Source organism: Oreochromis aureus, linkage group 20 (assembly GCF_013358895.1).
Source record: "Oreochromis aureus strain Israel breed Guangdong linkage group 20, ZZ_aureus, whole genome shotgun sequence".
Lineage (NCBI taxonomy): Eukaryota > Metazoa > Chordata > Actinopteri > Cichliformes > Cichlidae > Oreochromis > Oreochromis aureus.
The window spans coordinates 5124880-5151629 of NC_052961.1; the positions used below are offsets into that span (position 1 = coordinate 5124880).

General features: G+C 41.5%; 1 protein-coding gene across 1 annotated transcript; it reads right to left on the reverse strand.

The window, feature by feature from the left end:
- grm6a (glutamate receptor, metabotropic 6a) lies at positions 1–26615 on the reverse strand. Its single transcript, XM_031759136.2, has 16 exons — positions 26483–26615; positions 23738–24367; positions 19120–19336; positions 18906–19041; positions 17435–17589; positions 17173–17313; positions 16889–17089; positions 9964–10103; positions 9742–9864; positions 9325–9589; positions 8994–9229; positions 8742–8903; positions 8487–8636; positions 4280–4420; positions 4078–4193; positions 1–95 (listed from the first exon to the last, which is right to left on the reverse strand). The coding sequence occupies exons 2-15, from the start codon at positions 24320–24322 to the stop codon at positions 4104–4106; spliced, it is 2742 nt and encodes a 913-aa protein (XP_031614996.1). The 5' UTR covers positions 24323–24367; positions 26483–26615; the 3' UTR covers positions 1–95; positions 4078–4103.
- Positions 26616–26750: the final 135 nt, after the last annotated feature.

The following is a 26750-nucleotide window of genomic DNA, read 5'->3' on the forward strand; positions in this document are numbered from 1 at the left end:
ATTGTTGTTCTGAGTGTGTGTGTGTGTGTGAGAGAGACCATGTGATCTTCATGATGATGTCATCAGGCTCTGCATGGGGATTGGTCCACAGCTACCTAAGGGGAAAAAACCCAAAAAACGAGTGAGTGCTTGAGTCGTGTTACCTGACACGTTTCCATTACTCCTGATTGTTGTTCACATTTCCTTTTTAATTTAATTCTTAACTGTGTGAAAGTACCTGCCTATGTGACGGCCCACCCTCCCTCACCAACACCAAAAACAACACATGTCCTGAATGCTCATGTAAAGCAGGGGCACTAATCTGATGCTCAGTGGAGAATGGCTGGGTTTTTCGCATTAATACAGAAGGTCTTGACCTTCCTGTGAGAAAGTGGCTCTGCGTTACATAACTTTGGATTTGGGACTGCAAATAAAATTGATTTGAACTACAGGCAGGTGAGGCTGACAGCCAGCTGCTGTGGTGCACACTGAACAGTCAGCAGACGTTGGTATTTATTTATCGGAGCAACGAGCCACTCTGAAAGTGATGGGTTGTCTTCTGCAGTGTGGATCTGAAAGTCTGCTGCAGGTGGGCACACAAACCTCTAATGACATGACGCCTGAATCTCATACACACTTCTGAACAGAAAGAAGCAGGAGTCGATCAGGCAATGAGGTGAAAGAAGTTTTATGTCTGACATGCACTCGTTTCATTAATCTGATGGCAACTAAACATATCTGAATATGCAACCTCTTCACTTTTCTGTAGAAGTCAACACAAGATGGTGATTAGTGAGTGTTCAGTGTAGAGTTTGTGGTGTTATTTGGATGCATAACATCCCAGAGGTTCTCAGTTGGATGCAGATCTGGGGAATGTGATGTCCTCTCAGAAGCTTAATCATCCAGGAACTGTCTACGCACTCTGGCCACATGGGGCATGACATTGTCCTGGACCAGGATGAACTGAGGACCCACTGCATCAGGATAAGGTCTGACAGTAATGTGAGGATTTTAACCTGGTACCTAACAGCGGTCAGGGTACCACTGACTAGCACATGGTCCATGTATTTACCTCCAAGGACATGAACTTGGACCCAGTAATACCTGCATGCCTTTAGCTGGTGGAGCTAAAATCATCAGTAATCTATCTTTAGTTTTCCATTGTTTACTTTTCTCTGCAGTTTCACATCTATTACAAACTGGACAGACTGCAAGAACCAGAAGCTGGTTAGATGTAGTCTTTCCAGTGCAGTTATTATAAAACTCCAGATTTACAGGATGTAACTGGTGCTGAAAGGTCCATACGAGCACTTTCAAAGGACGAATGTTTTGTGCATTTAGGGAGCTACCCACACAAAACCACCTTGTTTCCAGGCTGCACTGAGGTGGTGCAACAGCCTTCTGTAGATGTTTTGGCTGAAAACACATTTTAAAGTTCAGCCTTGTCATAAATAATCTTTAATCTTGGTGTTTATTATACGCAGTATGCTGATACTTGTTTTTATCTGTGGATTTCCAAATGTGAAGCTTTTTCTAAATGACAATGAAATTATTAATATGATTTAAAGAAAACGTAGCTGATGCACTGTCCATGTCTCTCTCTCTCTCTCTCTCTCTCTCTGCCACTGTTGTTTCTGACTAAAGCTGTAGAAAACATTAGCAGAAGGGTGACCCATATCTGACTGACAGTATGTCGCCACTTTACCAGATTGAATGTCTTAAAAGGGCAGAGCAAACCTAGCTGCCAACCTGACACACAGGTGTGTGCTTGGTATTACACCCAGCCTCTGATTCTCTGTCCGACCTGCAAACAGCTGATCATGACCTACCAGTGACACATAATGAAGTGTTAAAAAATCCTATTCCACATCTCTTATTCAACAAAAATGAGAAAATTAGAAAAACAAAAAATCAACAAAAAAATCCCCATGGGCATTTATTAAAGGTTTAGTGCTACAACATTTGTTATTTTCTGACAGTGGCAGGTGGTGGAGTGCAACATCGTGCTGTTGTTCATTAAGAACAAACTGAATATCAGCCAATCAGTTTTGAGAACATTGCAGGATACAAACATAAATGCTGACTGATGTGGGCTTTACACTTCACACTCCTTGTACACTGTAAAACATCACAACTTCCTGTTTCATAAAAGTAACGTCATTTTAGCTTCTGACATTTTTGGTTAGAGATTCAGTTCCTGAGCCTAAGAATCTATGTGCCCCAAGATGGGGAAGATAGGAGATTTAAGGCAGCGGTCCCCAACCTTTGGTTGCACCACGGAACGATTTAATGTCAGACAGGATTTTCACGGACCGGCCTTTAAGGTGTCGCGGATAAATACAACAAAATAAAATGATACGACCGAGACAAAAACTGTGGTATTTTGTAAATATAATAATAAACACGAATTGACTGTGTAATTGTTTAACTTTATTAGCAGCGTCCTCCTGAAATGCACCAACAACATTGAGAGTAACATCCTCCTCTCTGCCCCTTAATGCTCTCTGGTCGCTATGGTAACGCGTAAATATTTCTTTCAAAATAAGACACAACTACAACACGGGAAAGACCCAGGGAAACAGAGTTAACGATAAAAACCCTGAAAACCATAAATTTCACACCCGAGCCTAAACTCACATGGCCCGGTACCAAACAACTCACGGCCCAGTACCGGTCCATGGCCCAGGGGTTGGGGACCACTGATTTAAGGGATTTCATTGGACAATAGAAGGCTCAAAAACCGTTGCCTGGTCTGATGAGTCTTGATTTTTTCTGCAACATGTGGATAGTAAAAACAGTTTTAACCGACTAGAACTTCAATCTTAATGTCTTGAACTTATATGAACTTATATATCAAAGTTTGAAGCCAATAAAACAAAAACCTAGAAAGGTGCCGTAATTCTGACTTCTTGTAAATGCAGAAAAACGCATTTTTAAATCACTTTTTATCCTTCCTGCTCCACTCCACCCACCCATCCATCTTCTGTTTGGCATCCCTTTCTATTCATGTTTTGTGTCTGTATTACGGTCTGCCTTCAGAAATGTACTTTAGGAGCTGAGTACATGGACAACGTGCAGTTTGTATCGAAGTGAACGAGAGCTCAGCTGTGGGGTATCCATCGATTAGGGTTCAAATGTGAAAACATTAAAACCTCAATTTGGAAACCAGCAGAGCCAGCAGAACCTCTTTATCAGCAATCGCTGGACGTGTAAAGATGGATTTCCTCTGCTCTCTTAAGTTCACCCTGTGGCTAACAGTCTGGTGCTTTTCCCCGAGGAGAAAGGTAACAGTCGCATCAGCCAGCAGAGAATACAGAAGAGGAATAAGACGCTACGCTCACAGGGAATAGAACCGCCACCCGTCAGTGCTAGTGCCTTGCTTCTGAGGACAAAGAACCTCAGCTGTTAACATCAAGATAAATCTTTAACCAGCAGCTGAAATATTCATCAGAGGCTCCAGAAATATCTGCAGCGGCTTCCACGAGCCAGGAGTCGTCTGCCTTCTTTTCATTAGACACATGAAACCTCCACCCGCCATCCATGCAGGAGTCTTGGACTATCAGCAAACCAGCAGAATAAATTCACATGAGTGTTGGAGTCATCTCAGCTTCAGGGCTGTGTTTCCTCACATCCTGCCCGTCTCTCACTAGTACCAGACAAAGGCTGAAGTGCAAAAAACTGCAATTCCTTTAATGGCCACTTGAAGCTGCCTCTAAAAACTGAGTGAATTATCATAAACTCACATGTTAGGAGGCCTATTATTAAGCATGCTTACAGCCTGGTAAATAAAAAAGGCTCAGCCTCTACGGACAGCTTCATCTACTGGCTGCTTGCTTTTTAGAACTGATCCATCATCCACTCATCCAACACTGGAGTTAGAGGGGTGGTTGCTGAAGGTTAACCACACTGATAAACACAAGAGCCACCAGCAGTGGGCGCTGTGAGATACCACGTACGCCAGACAAACTGTGCTGACAGGAAGATAAATATTGGAAAAGTTTACCAATAGCAATAAAGGGGAGCTCTAATTATCCCACATTTAAGACTCATCTCAAACAAAGGCCGATCGTCAGTGTGTACAGTTTGTAGTTTCAGTACCTTTAGTTTGTAGTATTACTGCAGCATTACTGCGTTCTGTCAGGTTCGATCTTTGTCTCTCCATTCTGTTTGTCACTTGTAGATTTTTGAGACAATCTGGCAGCCTGGACAACAGCCTGCAACACAGCAACACAGCAACCGTGAGGCAACACAGCAACTTGGAAGCAACGACAACGACAGGAAGTCGAAGATGCTTCCAGACCTTGAAGCTTCTCTTCCTCTTCTGGACGTTTTGCTCGGGATGGAAAATGATGACGTAAACTTTGGGCATGTAGAGCATCCCGAGAGAGACGGACGCACTGAGAGACATGGAGACGGTCAGAGTGGCTGTCTGGATGAACATCTGTGGAAAGAGAGGCTGATGCTGAAGAACGTTTGTCCACGTACAGGTAACCTCTGTACAAACTCATTACTTTGACTTATAGGAACCCCGACGTCCAGCAGATTCACCAACAGTCACGATTTTTTGAAAGTTTTCATGGTTGAGGCAGATTTTTTTTAGAACTCTAATCAGCAGAAAATTGCTCAGTGGGATATCGGTGAACGGCTGGAGTTAGGTAAGCCTTTGTAACAGTCTGAAAAGAAGACTTTCAATCAATTTGTGACCAAATCAGGCTAAAAGGGACATCTTTCTAAAGGTCACGACTGGACGACCAGTTTGCTATTCGAATGTTTTACTGGTGCACCTGTGAAATATGCAGAAACACACACTGAAACACGGAGATGTAATACAGTAGCCTACTGTGTGTTGCTGTGCAGTTTACCACAGTCTATGCTTCATGTGAAAAAGGAAATTTATTAAAACAAGTACAAACATAGATGGAAATACAGAAAATAAGACAAAACTGAATTTGTACAAGTCTGACAAGCTTGAAAATAAAATTTCGGTATGACTACTTTTGTTCTTCAACACATCCTGAAATCTCCGAGGCAGCTTTCTGTAATTTCTTTAAGTAGTCTTCAGGAATAGTTTGGCATAACTCAGCCTCTTCTTCCTGTCGCCTTTTCTACTGAGGCTTCAGCGAACAGTAGACAGATCAACTGAAGGTCCAGATGTCCTGTGTCAGACTTTCAGATACTGTTCATCTGCTGTAGATGTTTCTATAGGCCTGTCACTTCTTCTTTTGTCCTCTACTTGTTCAGTTTCCTCAAATTTGTAAGAGAACTGTTCACCGTACTGAGATATGCCACGTTTTCAGGTACAGTCTCGTTGTGAATCACCTCTATTTCATGCCAGTCAAACTTTGTTATCTCTGCCATTTTTCATAGATTCAACTAAAGAAATGTGTGTGTTAGTAACAGTGCCTAAATATACAAAAACAAAATTGTCTGTTATGTGTAGACACTACACTTCCATAGAGAGTTTTTTATGCCTGAATGATTCATTGGTCAACATTAAGAGCTTTAACGAATAAAAAAATATTCCTTTGAAAATGATCAGGTACAGAAACTGGACTGAAAATGAGAGAAAAAGTAGCCAATGTCTAAAGAAAAACTTTAAAAGATCTTCAGAAAGCCTGAAGAGCGATGGTTCAAGACCAGTTTTAAAAAATAAAGCAAAAAATAAAGAAAAGAACAATTCAGGACCTTTGCACAATGCTGTGTGACATGTGAGGACATAAAATATATACAGGACACACACTGCCGCACGCACAGGAGCACACAAGCACAGTGCCAGCAGTTTCCATTGTGTTGCTTTATTTAAGTGCGTGTGAACTCCTGCAGACATGTTAATTCCCTCAACCACACAGCTGTGTTTCCATCACTTCAGACGATATCACACTAAGCTGGATTCGCTTTCTGGGGTCTGACCTTCACTCGAAGTCTTACTGCTGAACCGCAGTGATTTACAGGAACCTGTTTTTGTCTCCAGCAGAGAGGCGAGTGGCCACAGTGTGTAAACAGATTTATGTCCCCACAGTAAGAGTAAAACCACACACGCTCCCTCTCTCTCTGTTAATCCTCCTGCAGCTCTGTGTGTGTGTTTGTTCTCTCGTCCTCAGATAAAAAAAAGACGACAAAAAAACAGCTTCTTTTATTTTCTCCTCCATCCAGCATCCGTCACTCCTCGACTCTCAGGCAGGAGGAGGAGAGACGAGGAGCGAGGAGGACTGAATGTTATCAGAGTGAGGCAGGAGGAGCAGAGGAGGAACAAAAGAGGAGGAGGCGGAAGGATTTTAATTCTAATTTTAGTGATTGCTCCTCCACAATATCTCACTCTTTCCTGGATTTTACACAAACAAACAAACAATCGCATTTAGTGTAGTTTTAACATTTCTCGGTTTCCGTGGTGACGGCAGCTTGTTCCGTTCAGGTTGACGGTGACAGGTCGGAGCCCGTGTGAGCTGATCGACTCCAACACGGAGGAAATCTGGCTCGTGCTTCACCTCTGTGCTGTTTCTGGCAGCTCTGGTTGGTTTTCAGCTGGAAGGAGGGCTGCTCAGTGCAGGTCTAATGAAACACCTGCCAGACTGGCTGCTGTGGTCTGCTGTACAGCTTCACACAACATGTAGACAACATGTCACCAAATGATTCAGCGGGACTGCAAACTGTGCTGTTACCATGAAAGTTTGGCCTAAGTGGTGACCTCAGGCTACAGGATCCAAACATGGTCTGTGTGTTTGAGTAGATTTGGTTTTTTTGGAGGAAACACTGAGATTTAAATCCCTGCTATTAAAGTGGAAACACATGAGGATGGTCTGCTCTGTATCTTTATGTTTGCACTCGTGTTAAATCTCTTCTTCCCAGAAGCCTCTTTTCTTCTTCCCCTGTGGTTTCCTCTCCGCTCTGAGATAAATCTGCTGGACGAGCTTCTCTCTGACGCTGCTGTTTCCTTCCTCTTATTTTAGTCTTTTATTGTCTCTTTTATCTGTTTGCTGGAGCTCTTTGTAACTTTGGTTTTAAAAAAGTTATTCTATAATTATGTCCTGTGTTTGTCCATAATCTGTATAATCCAGCTGTTCCCCTCTCAGCCTGGAAATGCCTCCACTTTGTGTCTAATTCTGCTCCGGTTTATCTGCAGCATTAAAGACTCGTCCCTCCCTCAGCTCAGACTAAACCACAAACACTAAAACCCGCTTTCACCACATTTCTGGGTCAATTCACAGTTTTAATTTTCCCCTCACAGGAAACAAAAGCAGGAGCTCGTCGCTCTGCAGGTGAGGATGTATTTTTGTTTCCCGTGTAAATAAATTAGCCCAGCGTTTAGGCACAGCTCGCGATTATATCACATGACCTTCCTCAGCATGATGATGAAGGTCCTATTGCGGACATGCAGGAAGTACGAGTTCAGCTCACTTTTTGGAAATGTTTGCTCTGATTTCTCAGAGTTCAAGCACAGATCACCAGAATTCAACAGTGACTCCTGGTTTCCTCCTTAGAGTAACGAGGTCCTACGTGGTTCACCGTTTCAGGTTATTTGTTAATGAGAATAAAGAAATGCATTTTTTATATTAGCATCAAAAGACTCTTTGTGTGTCTGCTGGGTTTAATCTCCCTGATGGTCTGTCACAAGAAAAACTGAGGATCTACTGATGTATATAACAGATGAAGCCAATATAATGTCAGCCATACTTTTCACATTTTGAACCCTGTGTTTTAGAATGATTTTGGGTAATTAGTGCACTAAAAATAAAACAAATTTGTCCAATCAAAGCACAGGCGTCCTGCATGGACATGCGTTTGTCTGATAAGTCTGTTAAAAACGCTCACAGAGACCCAGCACCAAAACATGACAGAGACGTTCGATTAACTCTAAAGACAATATGCTGACAAGACAGTCAGCCTGGTACAGCCCTGTCTGACCGGGTTGACTGCAGTTCTTTGAATGTCCACCTGAGGCTGCGTCCAAAAGTGAATCATCTTCTACAAACAGGAAATTAGATCATAAATAAACATGTTTACAACCTGGTACATAAACCCCTTTGTAATCCTTAGTTTATTTTCCCCCCACTGTAACAGCAGTATGGTGGCTTTATTTTTATGTAATTCAAACATCTACATATTACTAATACATAATGCATTTTAGAAGCACATCTGCTCAGACTCTCTGCTGATCTTCAGCTAATATGTGCCAGTGAACTGGGTCACTTCACTGTATTTGTGCTGTTGGTGTCTTGTGGAGCATTCTTAATGCCATTATCTAACAGATAATATAACACTGTGTGATTAACTCTAAAAAGTCTGCAGTCTAGTTTTGGTGAGTGAAACTCCAGCATCTGAACGTGATGTTACTCAGCATTAACTGTGTTTAAGTTGTTTATGTAATGCACTCCACCACAAAACAGCTCTATGCAAACCAGTAAGTGAGGTCACATGATTATATCTATGTTTTTCTACGTGCCTTGTTATATATACCTGACTCTGGTTGCAGCTTGTCCTAGCTTGGCTCGGTTCAGCCTGGTTCTTACCTTCTCGGTGGACTGTGCGGTACCAAAGAAGATGGGTACGAATGCGAGCCAGACGATGCAGGTTGTGTACATAGTGAAGCCAATTGGTTTTGCTTCGTTGAACGTCTCTGGAACGCCGCGACTCTTCACAGCGTACACCGTACATGTTACCTAACAGCAAAACAAGCAAGGATGATAAAGGTTGCCTAGCAACATCGATGAATCTGTGCTCTATTAGACGGTCAATGACGTATCTGCTACAGGTCAGTGTGTTACCATGAGAACGATGCTGTAGCTGAGGCAGCAGATGATTGACAAGTCAGACATGTCACACTTCAGGATGCCCCGGGCCAGGTCAGGGTTCGGAGGGCGGAGCTCGTCATAATCGATAATGGTGTGAGGGGGGACGACGCCAAACCACACAAACACACCGAGGACCTGCCGCGCACACAGAAAACAAAAAGTGGGAATCATGTGAGGAGATGCTATAGGCAGAAACAGGAAGTCATGTGGTGCCTGTGGACTCACCTGGACAGAGATGAGGATGAAGGTGATGACTAGCTGGGACGTAGGGCTGATGAATTTGGGCGGGGTCACCGATCTCTTGCCCTGTTCAAAGATGCGGTAGATGCGGTTGGTTTTGGTCAGCATGGCAGAGTAGGTGATGGCCATGCCGAGGCCCAGCAGGAGGCGCCGGAATGCACAAACTACCACACCTGGCTCCGCAATCATCAGGAAGGTGATCAGGTAGATCAGGAAGATACCTGCAGCGAGCGAGAGAGAGGGGCAGACAGGTGACACCACCCTCAGAGTTGATGGCATCATCATCACAGCTGATGATGTAATTACCAATACACACCTGTCAGCAGTACATAGCTGAGCTCCCTCCCTGACGCCCTGACAATGGGCGTGTCATTGAAACGGATGAAGGTGATAACCACAGCGCTGGTTGCCAGGATACCGAGCATAGCGAGAGAGGCAGGCACTAGGGCCCAGGGAGAGTTCCACTCCAGTTTGATGATCGGAGTGGGACGGCAGGCGGTTCGGTTGGGGACCGGCCGCATGTCTGACGGACAGGTCTCACAGTTAAACTCATCCAGTTGGTACTGATACCCATCACACAGCTGCAGACAGGAGAGAGAAACTTTTTAGACTGAAGAACGACTGTCATCGGTTTTAGAAGCACAACATTCAAAAGGAAGATGATCTAAACAGCAAATTAATTATAAATTCCCCAGAATTTAGATAAAAAGATGGACGCATTCTGCATGTTTACCTCACAGTGCCAGCAGCAAGGAACGCCCTTCACCATCTTCTTCCTTTCTCCTGGTTTACAAGGAAAACTACAGATGGACTCTGGAACGGATCTATCCCCTCCAGACCACTGCATCTCCTCCAGCTACAAACACCCAGGAAGAGAGAGAGAGCCATACAGCCACACTAAGAAAGACAGAACACTAAAACCCAGCAGGCGTATTTTCATGTTCACTCTTCTTACATTGAGTCTCAAATTGTTGGTCCACTGGCCGATGACATGGTAGCCAGGGTGGCTGTGATTGGTCATCTGAAACTGGAAGATGTCATAGCGTCCGGGAGCGTCTCCGTTCTCGTTGAACAAAACACTTGTACCAGCACTTCCTGCGAGACAGATGGGTCACGTCACCTTTTAACTACAGATCATCTCCGTGAGGCCACATGTGGCATCTCCACTTTAAGGTGAAACAGCAGCTACGCCCAGCTACACAATAACTACATTATTTGGCTGATAGAAGGCTGGACAAGTCAGCTAAAGACCCAACAACTCAGAGTGTAACTTAGCTAAAAGTTGGTCATTCTCACGTGGACATGGACCTGAGCTGAAAGAAATAGCAGGAACATAATCCAGTTTGACAGCAGGACAGAATGAATCAACATATTAATGAACCCAAAGGGAACACTGAAGCTTCAGGTGAAGGGATTTAAAGGATCAGTTTGACAGAGCTGGACTTCCTGCTGGGATTACCTCAGACCTCAGACTTTCAAAGCTCCGTGTTGGTTTAACTTTGCAGCTCCTCTTGAGGTCTATCCCAACACAAGCCAACCTGCTGGTCTTTTTGCATTTGTGCATACAGACAAGACATCAGAAATTCATGGTTGTATTAAATCAGATTTTATCCTGAATACTTCAGCAGATCACAGAGTGCAGAACTACCTTTACTGCCTGTAACTGCAGCACATTCACTCAACTCTCACAACTCTCTCACTAGTTCTTTAAGCAGAAAGCTTCTTCAGAGTTTTCAGCAGCTGCATCCTTTAATTATTAACACACACGCACGCACACACACACGGTACAACAGAAAGACCGAGTCCACAGGGGAAACAGGCAAAGTGCATTAACTTATTATCTCTCCGTGACTCTGAATAAAAACAAAAACCGGCTGTGGAAATTAAACCAACACCTGAACCACGCAGCGATCAGAAGATAGACAACTCCAGATGATCCACAACGTGTTGTCCTCGTAGAGTCATTTCCATTACAGCTTGGTAATAACATGGTAATAACATGGTAACAGTGTAAGACAAGGTAAATATCCAAATATTTATCTTGCATCAACAGTGGTTTTGGCTGTTTAGTGATTTTATATTAGATTGAAATGTATGTAACTGGGTAATAACAGGCCAGACACTGGGGGTAATAATGAATGTCTGTGAGGCGATACCAGTTTGTAGTAGTATAGCGATAATTTGGTAACAACATAATAACCTGCCAGCAATAAAATTTAAATTTTCTATATATTGACATGTAGCAATAACCTCATAGTATGAACATGATATTGATTGATGCCATACCATATTGGGATACTATTACCATATAATACTGGTTGAATAAATCCTATCTTATGTCTGCAGTAGTATTTTTTGTTTGAAATTAACATTATATGAATATTAAGAATAATCTCTCTCAGTTTAGTCCTATTTGGGGAAATGCCTTATTTGTACCAGGAAACCTGGACGTAGGGTTCCAGGGTTGGGCAGAAAAAGGTGTTAAGAAAGTGGGTGATCTTTTTTGTGATGGAGTAATGGTTTCATTTGAGGATTTAGTTTCTAAATTTCAAATTCCCCAAAAACACTTTTTTAAGTATTTACAAATTAGAAGCTTCATTTCTTCCATGCAAAATCAGTCTCTCAACATTCCCCAGTTAAGTAAGTTAGAGGAGTTAATGGTGAAAAAAGGTGGTAATAAAGGTTTAATTTCAACATTCTATAACTGGATTGTATCTGCCTCTCTAGAAACATCAGTTTCTAAGTTGGTAGCTTGGAGAAAGGACCTAAATATCAATATTTCTGAGGAGACATGGAAGTTAATTTGCTTAAAATCACAAAAACTATCGATTAATAGTAACTTAAAGTTATTACAATACAATTGGATCATGCAATTATATATAACACGGTGAAATTGAACAAATATAATAATAGAATTCCAGATACATGTTTTAAATGTGGAGAAGCCCGTGGAACATTTTTTTCACTGTATATGGGAATGCAGAATTATCCGTGCATTTTGGCAGGAGGTGATGAACAAAATAAACCAAATTTTGAATAAAAAGATTGTTTTAGATGTAGAAATGTTGTTATTACATGTGTATTCTAAAAATCTTAAACTAAGAACCCATCAAATTGTGTTTATGGATTATTGTATATTACAGGCAAAACGTATGATTGCATTAAATTGGAAAAAATTAGATCCTCCTGCTATTGGTGCTTGGATAAATTCTTTGGCACAGTGTATGGTAATGGAAAGGATAACGTATTTTCTAAAAGACAAGTTAACATATTTCGATGAAATTTGGAAGCCATTTAAAAACTTTATAAAAGAAGTAAACATCGGACAACTCCTGCAGGAATGTGGATGAGGAGAAAATGGTTTAGTATATGCAAGCTATTTTTTTTTATTATTGTTCATGTCTTGAAGTTGTATAAATACCACATATTGTACAAATGTATATATATTCTATGTGTTTTGTTTTTTCTTTTATTGTTTTTTTTTTGTTTGTTGTAGGTTTGGTAGAGAGCAGGGTGGGAGGTGAGGGTGGGGGAAAGGGTTTCTATTACTGCAGCATATTACGGGGAAAACAAACCTTTGTATGCTGTTGCAAAAAGCAATAAAAATATTGAAAACGAAATTAACATTATAAATAATGTGTTTAACATGCATGGGGGTCCTGTTTCTGTCTAATTCCACATTAATAACCGATTACAACACATTTCAAGAAGAATGATGATTAACTGGAATAATGTAGCAGTTTAGTTTCTGTGTAATAATCAGAAATGAGGATCACAAATTTTCTTAAAATATTGTAATATGGGTTTGAGGCATTATCGCCCAGCCACATATGAAATGTAGGAGAAATGTGAAGTTTTGCATTGTATAGGCCTGACTCCAGGTGATTATAAATAAACTACCACATGCGTTTCCAGGTAATCATCATTCTTCTTGAAGTTTTCTGTAATAGGTTATTAACATGGAATTAGATATAAATGTGAAATTTTGCATTTTGCAGTCCTGATTCCTGGTTATTACACAAAAACTAAGACATGTTTCCAGGTAATAAGCACATTAACCATAATATTTACATTGTACTGTAACCTTCAAACAAAGAAGAATGCTGAGGACATAATGCAGGATATTTCAACATTATTATGTGAAAGGATCTACCAATATTACCCTATACTTGTGAGGTTAGTGTCACGAGTCACTTTATAAAAATTTGCACATTATGCAAAGATATTGTCATTTTATTGCTAGCAGGTTATCATATTGCTACAAATATATTTCTGTCCTATTAAAAACAGGTTTAGCTTCAAAGGCATTCATTTATTACAACATTATTATCCCCAGTTTCTTGCCTATTGTTACAAAGCTACATACATTTCAATGCAATAATATTATCCTCCCTAGTGTTACCAAGTATTACTCAAATGGGATTGTTGATCATTGTGTAGTTCACGATAATGTTATAAAGACTCAATTTTGTACCTTTGTGATTATTATTGTTAAAAATCAGAATTATTATGATTTCAAGGCACTTTGTATTTTGTTATATAAATAAAACTTGAAAAATCAGAGCAAACAATCTCCCTTTAGCAGTGGCTGCCCATAACACCGAGGTTACAGTAATAACCGGATATATCACCAGGCTCTCCTTTAAAAGCAACTTTTAGTCTAAATGGGGAGAACATGAACTCAAAACACTGCTCCTCCTATTCTGTTGCTCTTTATGACGCAATATTTTCAATATAGAGAGAAATCCAATTATTAGTATGAGAGGGCCTCAGAGATCACCTGACCACCAGGTGTCTGTCTGCAGGATTCACCTTTGGTCGTGTTGTACCTGTTCAGGTTTGTGTCTAGTCTCACAGAACCAAAAATCAACCTTTCTTAAAGTTCAATCTCCTAAAAATCAAAAAGACCATAAATAAGAACACAGTTGTATAAAAATGATAAAATATTGATGATTTGAAGAAGATGAAGTTTATGTAGAGGGAGATGAAGGAATGAGAGAGCTGCGTGCTTTGTGGCATGCAGCTCCGGTGGTTACAGATTAAATCCTCTCGGTCTTCCAGCTGCTGCAGTTTCACATCTTTATAAAATATGGATTTGATGTCTAACAGGAACAGTTTGTTCAGTTGCTTGAAAAAAAAATCTAAAACCTGGTCCTGAGGAGTTTGTGTAGATGTAGAGAGATGCTAAACTTTTTTTAAAAAAACCAATTGATGGGGTTAGATTAATTGGTTGATTTACTCTAAGTTGCCTACAGGTGTGAATGTGAGTGAGAGCCTTGCGTCATATTGGTGACCTGTCCAGGGTGTACCCTTACCCTGTGGTAGCTGGGATAGACTCCAGCCCCTCTACGACCCATGGAAGAGAATGGATGTTGGATGGATGGATGGATGGATGGATGGATGGATGGATGGATAGATGGATGGATGGATGGATGTTGGTTCACAGAGACTCCTTCACTGAGACAGTGAAATCCTGCAGACCACCCGGGTGGTGTCTCTAATATCTATGAAACGCTAACGGTGAAAAATGTGAAACTCCTCTTGAAAATTTAACTAAAGTTGCCGTCAATACATTTATGCAGCATTTTAATAGATTAAAATGTCAATCATATGTATTTAATCTCTGTAATATTATGGATACTTTTAATTGAGCTATTTGTAAGTATCAGAGCTGTTTCTTTTTTCAGTAACTTTGTAATATACTGTATCATTTAATTTAGTTCGGTCTGTTGCTGTTCTTATTGTCTTGGAGGAACTGTAACCACATAATTTCCTTAGGGATTAATAAATTATTCTGATTCTGATAATAGAAAGAGGTTTTTGTAGCTTCTCGCTGGTCAAAACTGGTCACAAAAACTGAACTGTAGACGTGTGAATGTTGATACTGATCCACAAAGATTAGAGATCTTTACAGATCGAAGATCAAACCGTCTCTTACAAAGTTAGAAACAGAGATCAGAATGAAACACATTTATCGGTTTTTTTTTTAAAGACAACTAACAGCAGCATGACTGAACAGACGTGCACAGGCTGCAACACTTGTAAGTTATTTAAATTTCAATTCTGTTTCATTTGTGGCACGGTGAACTTACAGACTCAGGAATGCTCCTTGATTAATGTCAAGTCAATTATTCCAGTAGGAAACATGGAGGATTTAAAAGAAAGCACTGACAGTTTGAGTCACCCTTTAGCTGATTTTTTTTCTTGTTATTCTTTCTATCAAACAACTTGCTTAAAAATTTGTTTACATCATTTTATTTGACATTTTATTCGATGCAGAGATTGTAGAAAGTAATTCTAGAATAAGGAATCATTCTTATTAGAAACTAATGAAACAAAGATGCAACTCAAGCCGACATCATGGTAAAGTCCAACTATGATTGGACGTCATGAGAAGAACAGCAGCTGACGGTTAATCAACGTCAAAATGTTTGATGTCAAAAAACAGAAAAAAGTTCATTGAATTGGCTGAAACATATTTGATTATGAATTAAAAGAGTAAATAGGCTACACTGCAGTCATACGGTAAATATTTCAGTCAGAAGATTATTCATCTGTCTCATGTTCATGTTGTGCTTTTATTTTTTCTACTCTTTTGTCCTTCTGTGGTCAAATTGGGTGTGTTCCTGGGATTTGGTGGCATCACTGAAGGTTACTTGGCAGGAGCTTCAGTTTTTGTTGTGTCTGTTTAAACATGATAGATTGCATAATAACGTTGCTTTTTAAAAAAAACCTCAGCCCTCGAGGTTACTGCTTGCTAAATGTGAGCTGTGCAGCTTCTTCTTCCCCTCGTGTTGCACTGAGGGCAAACTACACAATCCTGCAGTACAAAGTCTACAAGCAGTACACACAGACAACCTGGACGTGTTTATATATGTATTCACTTTACTACCTTTTAGTTAATTTCTTTAAGAGTCCATTAAAGACCCAACAGCTGGAGGAAAAGCCCATTCCCTGCTATAAATTCTCACTCTTCCTCAGCCTGAGTGTAGCTCTTCTCCCCCTGCATATGTTTGATTTATGAAATCCAACATCGTTTCACCACACGGCCCACCTTTGACTGCCACATTCATTGTATCGTCCATTTGTTAAGTTCTTAGTTAAAATAAATGATTCATGAGCCTCCTCCCTGTGTCTCCCTCTCTGCCGTGATGCTTCACAGTCAGGTCCCGAGCCTTCAGCATTTTGAGAAGAATCTTGTTCACACCTGCATCCACTGCAGACTCACATCAGCACACTCTTACATGAATTTGTGTGAGCTTTTCTATAAGTCTTCCAGCTTAATCTTCTCTATTAAGGACAGATCCTTCACTTTCAGGAGTTCCTCAAAGGATTCTTTCCACTGCCTGGTCAGTGCATGCAAATCACCTTCTCACTCAAAACAGCCAGGACTGATTCTCCCCTCAAGCTCTGCTCCCCTCTTAACCTCAGTGTCCAAGATGTACACCTGACCACATCCTGATCCTCAGGTGTTTTGGTGCTTCAAAAATGCCAATTTAATGTTTACCACCCACATATGACAGCATCCTCCCCTCAGGCCACTTGTTTTTCTTACTACTGCCATGCAGTGTGACTTAAATCCTAACCTTGATATCTCCAGAAAGGCAGTCCAGCTGCTCTCCAAGAGTTTGTTTCCAGAGTGCAGAGACGAATTACACCCAGATGGCATCACTTTTTTTCCCCAGAGAGATGATGTCCATGGAACCAGTTTTACAATAGCAACCAAACCAAGCTCTCTGCCCATTCCTCTAGCAACCACAAAGCCTCATGAGTCAAGGGTCAAGACCAGGTCTGAGTATGGGGACACATTTGTATCCTTACTTCAGGTAAAGCACTGTTACCGTAAAACAGTGTAATGTTTTGTCTGTGTGTCTTCTTACCATTGAAGTTGACGGTTCTGATGTAGTTGAGCAGCACTTGTCCCTCCACAGGGTCCATGTTGTTGCAGACTCCGGAGCTGCCGGGACACAGATCCTGGTGCATGTTGTGCAGAGCGTGAGCCATGGCGTAGACCGCATCGATTACAAACTGAACCTTTCCTTCCTGCTCGTAGAGCGAGTCCCGTCCGATCCTCTCGTCACCTGCAGGAACACACACTGTGTCATATAATGGGAAACTACTCGATAAGATGACTCACAGCTGGTCCCTTCAGGTGTAGCCACACCTGTACATTTCTTCTTATCGGGGTCCAGTTTGATTCCAGGCCGGGTCAGTTTACACCTGAAATCGTCTTCCCAGAACTCAGCAAACCAGATGTTCCTGCGGTTGTTCTCCAGGGAGCGAGTCATGAAGTACTGATCAAACCCTGCACAACAAAAGTATAACACGCATAAAACACAAACAGCACAGAGTCTGAAAACGCTACGTCCAGATGAATCAACTTTTTGGGATTCCAGTCTGTTGCGTTTTTGTTTTCTTGGTTTTACCGTCAATTGAAGCCCGCTTTGGCAGGATGGTGACTGCACCCTCGGCAACATCCTCCAGCTCAGTGACCGGTGAGCTTTTCGCACCCCAGCTGTCTGACCCCACAAACAGGAAGTGGCCCGTCAGGTTAGCACGTTTTGCTGCCTCAAGGACACGCCTACCAGAAAGAGACAGAAAGAATCAGACAGTAAGTGATGTGACAACACATGAGGATTAGTCCGTACAAAACAAATACTGGTGGCTGCCATTGCTACTCCTCAGCCTCTGAGCAGACACACATATGGTATCAATTTCAAAGTTGCCTCATTCTCCAGAAAACTTGCCCTCTGACCTTGAGGTCAAGGTCAAAGAGATTGGAACTCGTCTGAGTTTTTAATAGATTCAACTATGGTATTAATTTGAAAATTCTGACTTCCTTCTTGAGTTATCACATTAACAAGATTTTCACTAAAACTTCAAATTCCATCAACCTTAAAAGGTTGAGAGGTAAAAAAAAATCAGTTAAATCTGAGAAAAGTTCCAATAAGTTCTGCATATTATGACAATGTTGTAAAATATCTGCTGGTGGTTTCTGGAGGTCACGGGTTTTTCATAGTGTCTAATCACCTGCACTGCTGGTCAAAACGCCTGATCTGGACTGAACGTAAAAGGATTAATGGACTTATTTGTGGTCAGGTTGGGTTTGTTGTTAAACAAACTTCTAGGCCTGCCCACTTTCATCTGTGCAATATTGCCAAAATGAGCAACATCTGGTCTCAAAGTGCTGCTGAAAAACTAGTTCATGCATTTGTTTCTAAGCTGGACTTTTGTAAGTCTTTATTATCCGGTTGCTCTAAAAGCTCCCTGAAAAGCCTTCAGTGGATACAAAAAGCTGCAGTGATTACTGAAAGGGACTAGAAATGGAGAACATATGTGTCCCATATTGGCTTCTGTTCATTGGCTCCCTGTTAAATCATTTTCCTCACATACAAAGTTTAATGATCAGGCCCCATTGTATGTCAAAGTCTTCAAAGTATCATATTACACCAAAAGAAGGCTTCGATTTTAGACTGCAGGCTTACTTATGGTTCTTTAGAGTTTCAATAAGGAGAATGGGAGGCAGAGCCTTCAGCTATCAGGCTCCAGTGGAGCCAGCTCCCAGTTTGGGTTTTAATAAAGGTTAAAGTAAGTGCTGAATCAGCTGATCCTGAAGCATCCCTTATTTAAGCTCCTATAGGATTGTTGAACGACTTCCTATAATGTCACCAGAAATGGCTGCCCTTGGTCTGTTGGAGATCTCTTCGTGTTACAAAGGAGTTCTTCCTTCCCACTGTTGCCAAATGCTTTCTCACTGGGGATTGTGTAATTGTAGTTCTCTCTTTAATATTTCATGGTCTTTACCATACAGTGAGGCAGGTGTGAAATGGACCTTGTTGTGAACTGTTGCTACATCAATAAAAGGGAATTTCTACAAAGTGATGTTTGTGTGTTTACTTGATGTCATCCTCATTGGCAAAAATGATCACGCCTCTGGCATTACTCGTCTCCATCAGACGTTTGATGATCTTGTCAAACTCTCCAGCTGTTGGCTCGCGAGGAATCTTCACCGACTGAGCGATACACACCCCACCTGACATAAAAAGAAAGAGGTTACCAAGAGATGGACAGATCAGGAAAAACACACAAGTTAAAAGAAAGCTCTGTGTACCAGCCTCTCTGGAGATCTGCATGAAGGCGTCAACTCCGCTCTCTCCATAGTTACCCTCTGAGGCAAGGGTGGACACGTAGTTCCAGCCCAGGGCTTTGACGATGTCCAGCATGGCCTGAGCCTGGTACGAGTCCGGAGGAACCACCCTGGAGAAGTAGTCGTACCGGTTGTTATCACTGAGCTCTGGAGCTGTGGATGCATAGCTCACCTGAGGGATCTGAGAGACAATCATCCAACAGGTGAGAGGTTTAAACAGAATCTGACCAAAGACACGTCCTTTATCCTAAAAGTGAGCGCTCAGGTTAAATTAAACACACTGGTCAGACTGGAGACACTGCTGGAGTTTAACAGGCCAGGAACACAATACGCACACACGCACGCACATAGAGGATTAATGTTGTGTAACAGCTGAGCAGAATGTGTGTCAGAGCCTCAATAAACGGAATAACAATCACATTAATGCACAACACTGTGCGTGTGTGCATGTGTGTGTGTGTGTGCAGAATAATGAAGGTCTCCACATTAATGAGAGCAGACCTCGTTATGACAGCCATCATCATCATCAGGGAGAATCCTCAGTGGAGCGAAACAGACATGAACTGAGTCTCACTTTACAGCCTTCACTTTTACCTCTGCACTTAATTTATGTCAACAGCGAGCACCTAGGAACGCGGCATGGCACCATCAACCCCCCACCAACTCTCTGTGACATCACCTAGCAGGTGTGCAGGTCTGTACTCAGCAGGTGATCGGGTCCTCTCAGCTTTCGGTTCTCTATAAAAGAAGGCGCTAATGCAGAAAACACTGCTTACAGCTAATCTAAAGTTTGCTAAATTTGGTAGCTATGGTTCATGAGATCAATTGGGTTGTTATAACTGTAAGGTTGGTGGTTTGACATTTTTCTGTTCTAGTATACATGCAGTAGTGTCTCTGAGCAAGACACCGATCCCAAATTACCCCCAATGCATCCATCATGTGAGGAATAAGCTTAAAGTATGTAAATGGAGAAAATGGCTTTTAGTGCACTTTTCCATTCATCAGTCAAAACATAACAGTCATTATTTAATACAGATGGGGCTCCATATGTGCCAGAAGCTGAAGTTTGTAATGTGTGATTATGTGTATTCTGCTGGGGTTTGCTTTAAAATTCAGCTGCTGAAAATATACCCGAGACACATGTGTGTGGTTCACGGACACTCAGTCAGGAGTGTAAACCTGGTTCTAGGCTGAACCTTCAAACGCGGCTCTGAACTCTCAAAAACCCTTTAAAAATCTGACCTAATTTGAGGACACACATCTTCACAAAAACGCACACAGAGAGCAACCGTAACAGAGTCATTAAAAGCTTTCATTAGAGTCAGTCAGTCATCCAGACACAAAGTGTCTGTTTAAAACATTAATCCACCAACCAGACTGCTTCATCCATTCACTGTCTGCCCTACTGTACCTGTCTGTCTCTATGAGTGTATGTTAAACCAGATTAGCCATCCTTCTAGATATACACAATCCATAAGAAGCTATGGATTGTATATAAAACATGGGCGTGGTCATCGTGACGTCACCTACTACTAGGTTGTAAAATCAACGCCGTTGCTGTCTTGGTCATTATGACAGAGGGGCGGATCTGACTGAGAAACCAAACAATACTGCACAACCATTTGAAAGCAACTCTTCAATGACAAACCTTGTTTATGATCCATTTTACTCCAAATGAAAACTCCAAAGTCAGTTTCTATCTATGGTATGCTCTTTTCTAGTGTGAAAGGATTAAAAACGAACCCTGTTCCTAACCCTCACCGTGTTCGTTCTTCTAGCCGTCGTTCTTTGTGCGCTGGTTGAATGAAAGTTCTTGGCTTCATCCAACATAAAGGCCCTAATACCGTGAGACCCTGCAGAAGTCTACTGCCAACTGAAGAAGAGTTAAAACTATTTCTAAAAGAGAATGTGTGACCTTCAACATCCTCACCAAACCTTTTCCTCCAAGCCCCAATATTAGCTCTCACCCTTGCACTAACCTTTGAACCCAATGCCCTTTCCTTTAGACATGTTTTTCTAACAAGAGCCACCACCTGCTGGCCACAAAGCTCTTAGAAGGAGGACAGTTTTAAGATAGTGGTGGCTTCACCTTCCACACCTAGAAGATACGTACATATTGTAAATGCATGGGTCTATAGGTGAAATTTGTCTGGGGCATCTGCAAAAAGCACCACTACAACACACATGTACAATCACCCTACACTTGACTACTCTTAGCCTCACACCCAAACTGGGAAACCTGAACTATAGATACTGAAAATGAAAGCCAGACACCACATTTAATTATTATAACACAGTCACTCTTGATATATGACAGAGAGCGGCTATCTAAAGTGTACTGCTACATAAGTCGATTACATTGATGCAGCAAAGCGAAGGAAACAACTCACAGAAATTGTTCAAGTCACAAATGCAAATCTGTAGAAGTTGTGGTGGTGGCAGGTATACTCGTATTCATCATTAAAGAAACCAAGAACAACTTCAGGCTTCTTTTTAAACACGAAAGGGTCACAGCTCTGTTGAGCCTTGTATTCCTTTAGTTCTCAGAATTAAATACTTCATGAAGTTCTATATAAATAAAGGCTGTGGTTAGATTTTTGATCTTCAGCTGCTTCCTGCAGATACATCACCAAGCACAGATGCTTGCTTCTAAACCAACCTCAGTAATCCATCCAAACCAGGCTCGGGTGTGAAATTTATGGTTTTGAGGGGTTTTGTCATTAACTCAGTTTCCCTGGGTCTTTTCCCCTGTTGTAGTTGTGTCTTATTTTGAAAGAAATATTTACGCATTACCATAGCGACCAGAGAGCACTAAGGGGCAGAGAGGAGGATGTTACTCTCAGTGTTGTTGGTGCATTTCAGGAGGACGCTGCTAATAAAGTTACACAATTACAAAGAGAATTCGTGTTTATTATTATATTTAAAAAATACCAGTTTTTGTCTTGGTCGTATCATTTTATTTTGTTGTATTTATCCACAACACCTTAAAGGCCGGTGGTGAAAATCGTGTCTGACATTAAACCGGTCCGTGGCGCAAAAAAGGTTGGGGACCACTGGGCTACATATATAAACCTTTAACTTTGAGCCTCTTTGCTGATATCCAACCTCTAACGGTGAAAGCCTTTAACAATCTCCTCAAAGACTCACACATGGACTTGTCTCCATATTTGTCCTGCTGGATCTCAGTCCTGCATTTAGTTCATGTTAATGAAGAATGATCCAAACAGGGCTCTGCGATAGAGTCGGTACTTTAAACTTTACGGGTCACAGTCTGGGTTCAGAAACTTCTCTTTCTGATAAAGCTTATCGTCAGGGCTGAATGAGGTTACTAAGATCCATCCATAAGGTTATGCTTCAATATTGCCCAGGCTGCTGGGGGACTTCTTATAATGCACTAACTACCTCACCTCAACTCTGCTGTCTTTTGCTCTCCCTGCATTTATGTGTTATTAATAACTATTATATATCACTAACTTTGTGTTTTTCGTCTCCTGTAGTTTGTGCTTTGTCACTGCTATTCTTACGCTCCTTGTACTGGTATCATCGGCTCCTGGGCTAAATCAGAACTGTGTGTTATTATTATTTTGTTTGTTGTTTGTTGTCTCCCTATGATCTTTTCTAAGTGTGCTCGAGGCAGCTTCCTGTTAAAAGGGTGTTTTATTCTCCCTCATGTTGCTAATAGGAGAACAGTTGGCTTTCTCTCTATATAGTTCCAGGGTTTTTATCTTGAAATAGAAACTGCTTTGAATGGATCAGTGCTGTATAAATAATAAATAAAGATGAACTTGAAAAAAACAAATCTATTTCTGTATGTGTTTTTCAGACTACCATACGAATGAACAAACATTTTAATTTCATTTACATAAAGAATTTATGTCGTTCAAAAATGAAAGAAATAAAATAACATAAAGTAAAATAAAAAAAACCTAACAAATTCTCAACTTTCTAAACAATTTTTATAAAATAAACTGACCTTCATTCTACACCTGATTTAACTCACACTGCTGTTCTTGTTTCATTATGCAATGGCAATATCCCTTTGTTAACTGTGCAGAGTCTAATCTGACTGGAAAATTATACTTACTGTTTTGTGATTGTAATCTAACGAACAATAAGGTCTCCATTTTTGGATTTACCAGGTTTAATCTGACCAACAATGTTGGGATTTTGCCCAGCTTTATTGTTTGAACTCCTTCCCCTCCACAGTTGCGTTTCAAAAATTATTTTCTATAAATTCAAACTGCTCAAGAAAATCCACCAAGTTTAAGAAGCTTTTTAACATCCAAACGATGCCAGTGATACATATACTCCAACAGCCACTCTATTTCTTGTTCATTAAAGGGATGCAACTCCATATGTGCACCAGTCTCCAACACCAGTGTATGTTTATGAAGTCTTTTTGCAACCCCATGTAATCTAAAACAAGACATTTGATGTATTTTGCTCTGTGTGGGCTAAATACTGAGTAATCTCTCAGTGTTTTAGTTTAATACTTCACTACCTGCAGTTATTTTAACCATCTTTAGGCCTAACTCGCTATAATCTCTATATTCGTGCTGTATGAAGACAGGTGTAGTATTACCTCAAAAAGCCGCAGGATGTTGGCCACCATGATCGACACAGAGCTGGCTGATGCTCCGATCACTCCCACCACCCTCTCCGGCTTACGGATGATGGGCGGCTCGCCATTGGAGCAGCGAATGTCGGATGTGTCTTTCTGGATAAGAGCCTGAACAAAGGTGAGTGACTGTTCCAGAGCGTAGGTGTCTCTGGAGCAGGTGTCCAGGATCCGGGCCCCAAGTGTGATATTTGGCAGCAGCTCAGGGTCGCTGTTAATCTGGTCCAGAGCGTACAGCATGGCCTCCATGCGGTGGATCCCCTTTTCCTTCTTCAGCTCCCCGCAGTTTACACCGTGGGGTCCGCGGGCATGGATGGGGAACAGCCCGCCCAGAGTGATGTCACCTGGTATCTTTATGGAGTGGGGGTGGAAGTGCTGGTGAGAAGCGCTCACCTGGACCACTTGCCCACCAGTCCAGAGGCAGAGAGATAGCAGGAGGCGGGGCCACAGATGGTGTTGGTAGAAAGTGCAGAAGAAGATATGAAGGTAATAAGGATGATGATGATGGTGGAGGGGGAGAGAGGATAGGGCAGGGCCTGATGATGTCATACTGAGGTGATGTTCAGAACTGAGCTTTCATCCTGCTGTGGAAACCTAAGGAGACAACAAACAATCAGTGGTGTCAGTAACTCCACTACGATTCAAAGGTTGTCCTGGTTTTTGCGAAGAAAATAAGATCTGTGTTGATCTAATATAACCTGAAAATGATCAGAACTGTTGCATAATAATCATAACTCACTATTGATTAGACTGGATTCTCTGTAAAGGCATACAGAGGCAAACTCTCCATATTTCACTACATTAGGAATAAATGTGTCTAGTTCAGAGTCAGACGAATCAGCTTGTGTGGGTTTGATAACGGCCAAAAGCATGGCGTGAACTTTATTTCACCTCCATGATGGAAATTAACAAAATAAAATAAATTTGATACAATTTCTGTTTGCTGTTCCATCACATATCACCACAAAAACGCGATAAGCAAAATAAAAACAGAAATTGGCACAGGTCCTGAAATGGCTGCTTCATTAAATGGTCACCGTGTGCGAGGTTGTGAAAGGACAAGTACACAGTTTAGCTTTTAGGGGCATTTTGAGGCTACAGTCAAACCCACAGTTGCTTCACACATTCAGTTTGCCGGATTTATTACTTCCTCTTTGATGATCACAGCAGTTTTCAGCTGTGCTAACATTTTAAAGGGATAAACTTTATTAGCAATCACAATGTTCCAGTGGAAGAGAGGAAAAGCTGCCTCTGTTCTTCTTCTTTCACCTGCTCTCTTTTGGGGTCACCACAGCAGATCATCTACCTCCACTGCACCCGTTAAACCATCCTCAACACTCTGCATGTCCTCTTTCACTGCATCCATGAATCTTTTCTGTGCTCCTCCTTTCCCCCCTGCCCGGCAGCTTCATATTCAGCATCCTTTATCCAATATATCTGCTCCTCTGCACACATCCAAAACCTTTCAACCTCACGTCTCTAACTTTGCCTCCAAACCTGTCCCTCTGAGCTGTCTTTTGCACCTTGCACCACCTCTTATCCCTTTGTCAGTGTCACAGTCTCCAAACCTCCGTTAGAAATAATAATCTAATGATGAATGATAATCACTCCCATTTAAAACATTCCTAATCAATTTAAAGTTGAATCAGATAAAATGCTCCAAATCTCTAAGCTCTACTGTACTCTTCATTTTTTGCTTCTTCAGCAGTTTGACACATCTATGTGACAGATGAAAGCACCAGAGAAGACCAAAGATAAGCTTAACTGCATGTTTCAAACTCACCATAAAAAGGGAAAACTGCTTTTTACACAAACTAAACAAAAGCCATGTTAACGAGACTCCAGCTTCACTCAGATGTTTTCCTCCTCTTTCCTTCTTCAATGTCCCAGAGGAACACTTACTGATTAGATTAGTAGTCTAGTAACAATCAGATGATGTATTCTCACTAAGCACTCTCTGTTAAAGCATTAAGTCTATATTCATGAAAATAATTTGTTTCCGAGTGCTGAAAAAAATGCAGATTTAGCCTTTTTACTTTTGAGTGAAAGTCAAAAACTTCTGTCTGTGCTGATTTTAATTAAGGATGTTGGATCCATCAGCAGCTCAGTGTGTTCTTGAAGTAGAAAGTCAGTTTGATATGTGTCATATTTTAATCTTAAATTAAGATTTTATTAACGGGATCATCCAGTGAGCCTGGTGGTTACTGAAGAGCAGCGAGAGCCCGTTATCAGTGAGCCAGAGGGGCTTTCAACAGAATGAGTCTTCAAAGAGGAAGATGGAAGTCCTGAAAAAATGATCTGCAGTGTGTGAGGCAAGAAGCATCTCTCAGCTCAACAGCCTCCAAAAATTCAATACTATTGAAAGAAGCAATCTAAAGTTTACCAATAATAGAGCGAACATCAGAACATAGACATTAATCACTTTCATGTATCTATTTATTGATCAGTTAAGTCACAAATATATTGATCAGACGAGTTTAGCTCATTGCATGTTTACACAGCATGCTGCACATCACATTCACCCCTCCCCGGAGGTTAAACAGTTATCTGGGTTTAAAAAAATAACTCTCACAGTTGACCATTACATAAAAGCAGCTTGTTTTCCGTGTTCGCCTGATAGTCCTGCTGTATCGTGGACTGGTTTCATTCACTGGTTCTGCTGGAATCACTTTCTCTGACTGGTTTTCCTTCACCAGGTTCTGCACTCACCGCAGCGGGATCCCTCTCCTCGCGGTCCGAGCTCAGTCCCGAACCCGCTCCGCTCCGCCTGCAGGTCCGCAGACAGCCGCTGCTCCTCTCCGGTAAACTCTCCGCTGGTCCCGGCGACTGAGTCAAACTCCGGTTCACCTCCTGCTGCTCCTCCAATCAGCGGACTGAATATCCCGTCTGTCTCTCCGCCTGCCTGTCTGTCTGTCTAATTAACACATGCACACTAACGCTCGGCGTGCACTGGTTTTACTATCCTTATGAGGACTGG